Source organism: Helobdella robusta (genome assembly GCF_000326865.2).
Source record: "Helobdella robusta unplaced genomic scaffold HELROscaffold_11, whole genome shotgun sequence".
Classification (NCBI taxonomy): domain Eukaryota; kingdom Metazoa; phylum Annelida; class Clitellata; order Rhynchobdellida; family Glossiphoniidae; genus Helobdella; species Helobdella robusta.
In genome coordinates, this window is record NW_008703617.1 from 927,266 (window position 1) to 930,395 (window position 3,130).

At 33.5% G+C, this 3,130-nt stretch overlaps 1 protein-coding gene across 1 annotated transcript; it reads right to left on the minus strand.

Annotated features, from left to right (window-relative positions):
- Positions 1-704: 704 nt before the first annotated feature.
- HELRODRAFT_71957 (hypothetical protein) lies at positions 705-3,095 on the minus strand (the record flags this gene model as incomplete). Its single annotated transcript, XM_009012661.1, has 9 exons — positions 705-798; positions 1,110-1,205; positions 1,309-1,389; positions 1,492-1,535; positions 1,639-1,714; positions 2,018-2,124; positions 2,359-2,523; positions 2,804-2,928; positions 3,026-3,095. Coding segments are annotated over 9 exons (858 nt in total), but the record flags the coding sequence as incomplete, so codon positions are not given.
- Between the last annotated feature and the right edge of the window lie 35 nt (positions 3,096-3,130).

Sequence of the window (3,130 nt, forward strand, 5' to 3'; positions counted from 1 at the left end):
AGAGAGAGAGAGAGAGAGAGAGAGAGAGAGAGAGAGAGAGAGAGAGAGAAAAATAAAAGAATGACGACCTAAAATAAAATCATTGCATATATATATATATATATATATATATATATATATATATATATATATATATATATACTTGAAAATATAATAAATCAAACAACAACAAAAACATTCAAGAAAAAGTAAGAAAATGAATGCATGAATGAATGAATGAATGAACGAACGAACGAACGAACGAATGAATGATGAACGATAATAAGAACACAAATTCTTATCGTAATTGTTATTATAATATAATTATATTACAACTATAATTATTATTAATTATTTATATTAGTAACAGACGACACAGACTTCAAAATATATCGCGTGTGAAATATTGGCCAAAAAAATCAATAACCAAAAAACAGTTATAACAATAATAATATTAACAATAATAATAATAACAATAATTAATAATAATAATTATTATTATTATTATTATCGTAATTATCAATTTAAATCATAATTTAAAAGAATTAAATACATATCGACGCTTTAATATAAGATCATCATTTTAAAATGATAGGAACATGATAAACATGATTTACATACATACATAAATACGTACATACGTACATACACACACACTCACTCACACACACATACATACATACACACAAACTAGCAAACATACAAACAGACTTACAAACATTCAATCATCCATCTGGCGACAAATATTTGAGAGCTTTGATGCCGTACCGAAGAGATAAATCTTTCAAGAATTCATCCTTCAAGAGCCTCAAACAATACCTGTTATGTGTGCATGTGGGTGAGTTTCAATGATGATGATGATGATGATAATGATGATGATGATGATGATGATAGCGATGGTGTTGATGATGATGATGACGACAGAGATGACGGTGATGATAATGATAATGATTCCAGTCAAATAAAACAACGACGATACATCTTCTAATCATTTTATCCTTTTATTACTCTATCCATTAGTCCATCCATCAGTCTATAAATCAGTCTATTGACTAATTCATTCACTCACAAATTAGGTAATTCATCGATTCACTCATTCATTCAATCATTCATTTATTCAATTCACTGACCTGTAGGATTCACTGGACCGGTACTTAGCGATGTCCAAACTAGGCGAATGAGGCAGGTGCAGTATAAATGCATCGGGAACCACCCAGAATTCATAACTGTTTGAATGAATGAATGAATGAACGAACGAACGAATGAATGAATGAACGAACGAATGAATGAATGAACAAAAAAATGAATGAATGAATGAAGGTTACAAACTTTTGAGCATCAACTTCCATAATGTGAGAGACCTTATTCCAACCGAACCCTACAAATCTTTCGTCGTATCTTGGGGCTGATCTGAATGAATGAATGAATGAATGAATAAATGAACGAATGAAAGAAAAAAGAATGAATGAATAAATGAATGAGTGAGTGAAGAAATGAATGAATGAACCTCACCTGTCGATAACAATGAAAGGTTCGAAGTTCGGTTCCCAGCTTACCTTTTCGTGGATGAAAAATGATTTATTATTCTCTCAGTCGTTCATTCATTCATCCATCTATTCATTCATATTCATTCATTCATTTCTACATGCATTAATTCACCACCTTGTATAGCGCTTCACTTGTTTTCCATCGTTCATAATCCGTGGCTGCCTGTCCTTGAGGCCACACGTGGTATCTAAAGACGAATGAATGAATGAGTGAATGAATAAATGAATGAATGAATGAATGAATGAATGAATGAATGAATGAATGAATGAATGAATGAATGAATGAACGAATGAATGAATGAATAGAAATTAATGAATAAATAACTAATGAATAAATAAACCAACCAATGAGTGAATGAACAAATGAATAAAATTACAACGCAGTTCAATTATTCACATTCAAATGAATACACGAGCCTAATTAATTTCATTTAAAAACCAAACCCGAAACCGAAACTACTGGAAAACGAAATTATTGGAAGCCCTCAAACCTGAAAGTAAAGAGCTGCTTGTCAATTAGCAGCTGAAGAAGCTGCTGCTTGTCCGTCGGGTATTCCTGCTTGTACCGTTCAGTTTCAAAGGCCGGTATTACCAGGGCCTTGATGTGATGATTACGTCATGATGATGACGATGACGATGATGTCTTCAAAATGATGATGATGATGATTATGTCTTCAAGATGATGATGATGATGATTAAGAAGACAATGATGATGATGATGATGATGATAACGATGATGATGATGATAACGATGAAGATACAAAACGAAAAATCACGTCCAAGCGACACACAAGCGACAAACCTTCTTCTCAGAACCAACACTACCGCCGACATGACTATCAGCACCGCCGAAACCGGATGTGGTAGAAACAAGATGGCGGACGATGACGTCATAGAGACCGGGCATGGGAAGGAAGTCGATGTCGGTTAGGAAGGCGTAGGTCGTGAGGGTGCTGTTGAGGGCCACATTCCTTAGGTGGTTGACTGGATAGTGGTGCTAGTTGGATAGGAATTTTGAATTTTATTTGCCCTCACGGATTGATGGATGAATAAGAAAAGGAATAATTGCTTGAGTGAATGATTGATTGATTGATACATTGATTGATAGATAGGTAAATATATAGATAGATAGATAGATAGGTAAATAAATAAATAGATCGATCGATCGATTGATTAATTGATTGATTGGTTGATTAATTGATTGATTGATTGATTGATTGATTAATTATTTATTTGATTGATTATTTGATTGATTGGTTGACAAACAACCCACTTACTCCATCTTTGAATACAACATGGTACCCTATATTGTACCTCTCACTCAAAATAACGGAACCCTGCTGGAACCTTAAGAATTCTTGAGCTTCGGCATCTGACAGATATAGAGCTAAACTGATGGGCCCTAGTTATGATTATTATGATGATGACGGGAATGATGATGAGGGCAAACATATCGAGTCATTAACATAATTAATTAATTTATTCATTTCTATTTTCACCTGGCCAATAGGAAGCGAGCATTTCGAGCATTTGAATTCTGTCAATACTTAGTTGTGTGACTAGCGTTACAATGCTGTTGATGTTGTTGTTGTTGTTGATGTTGT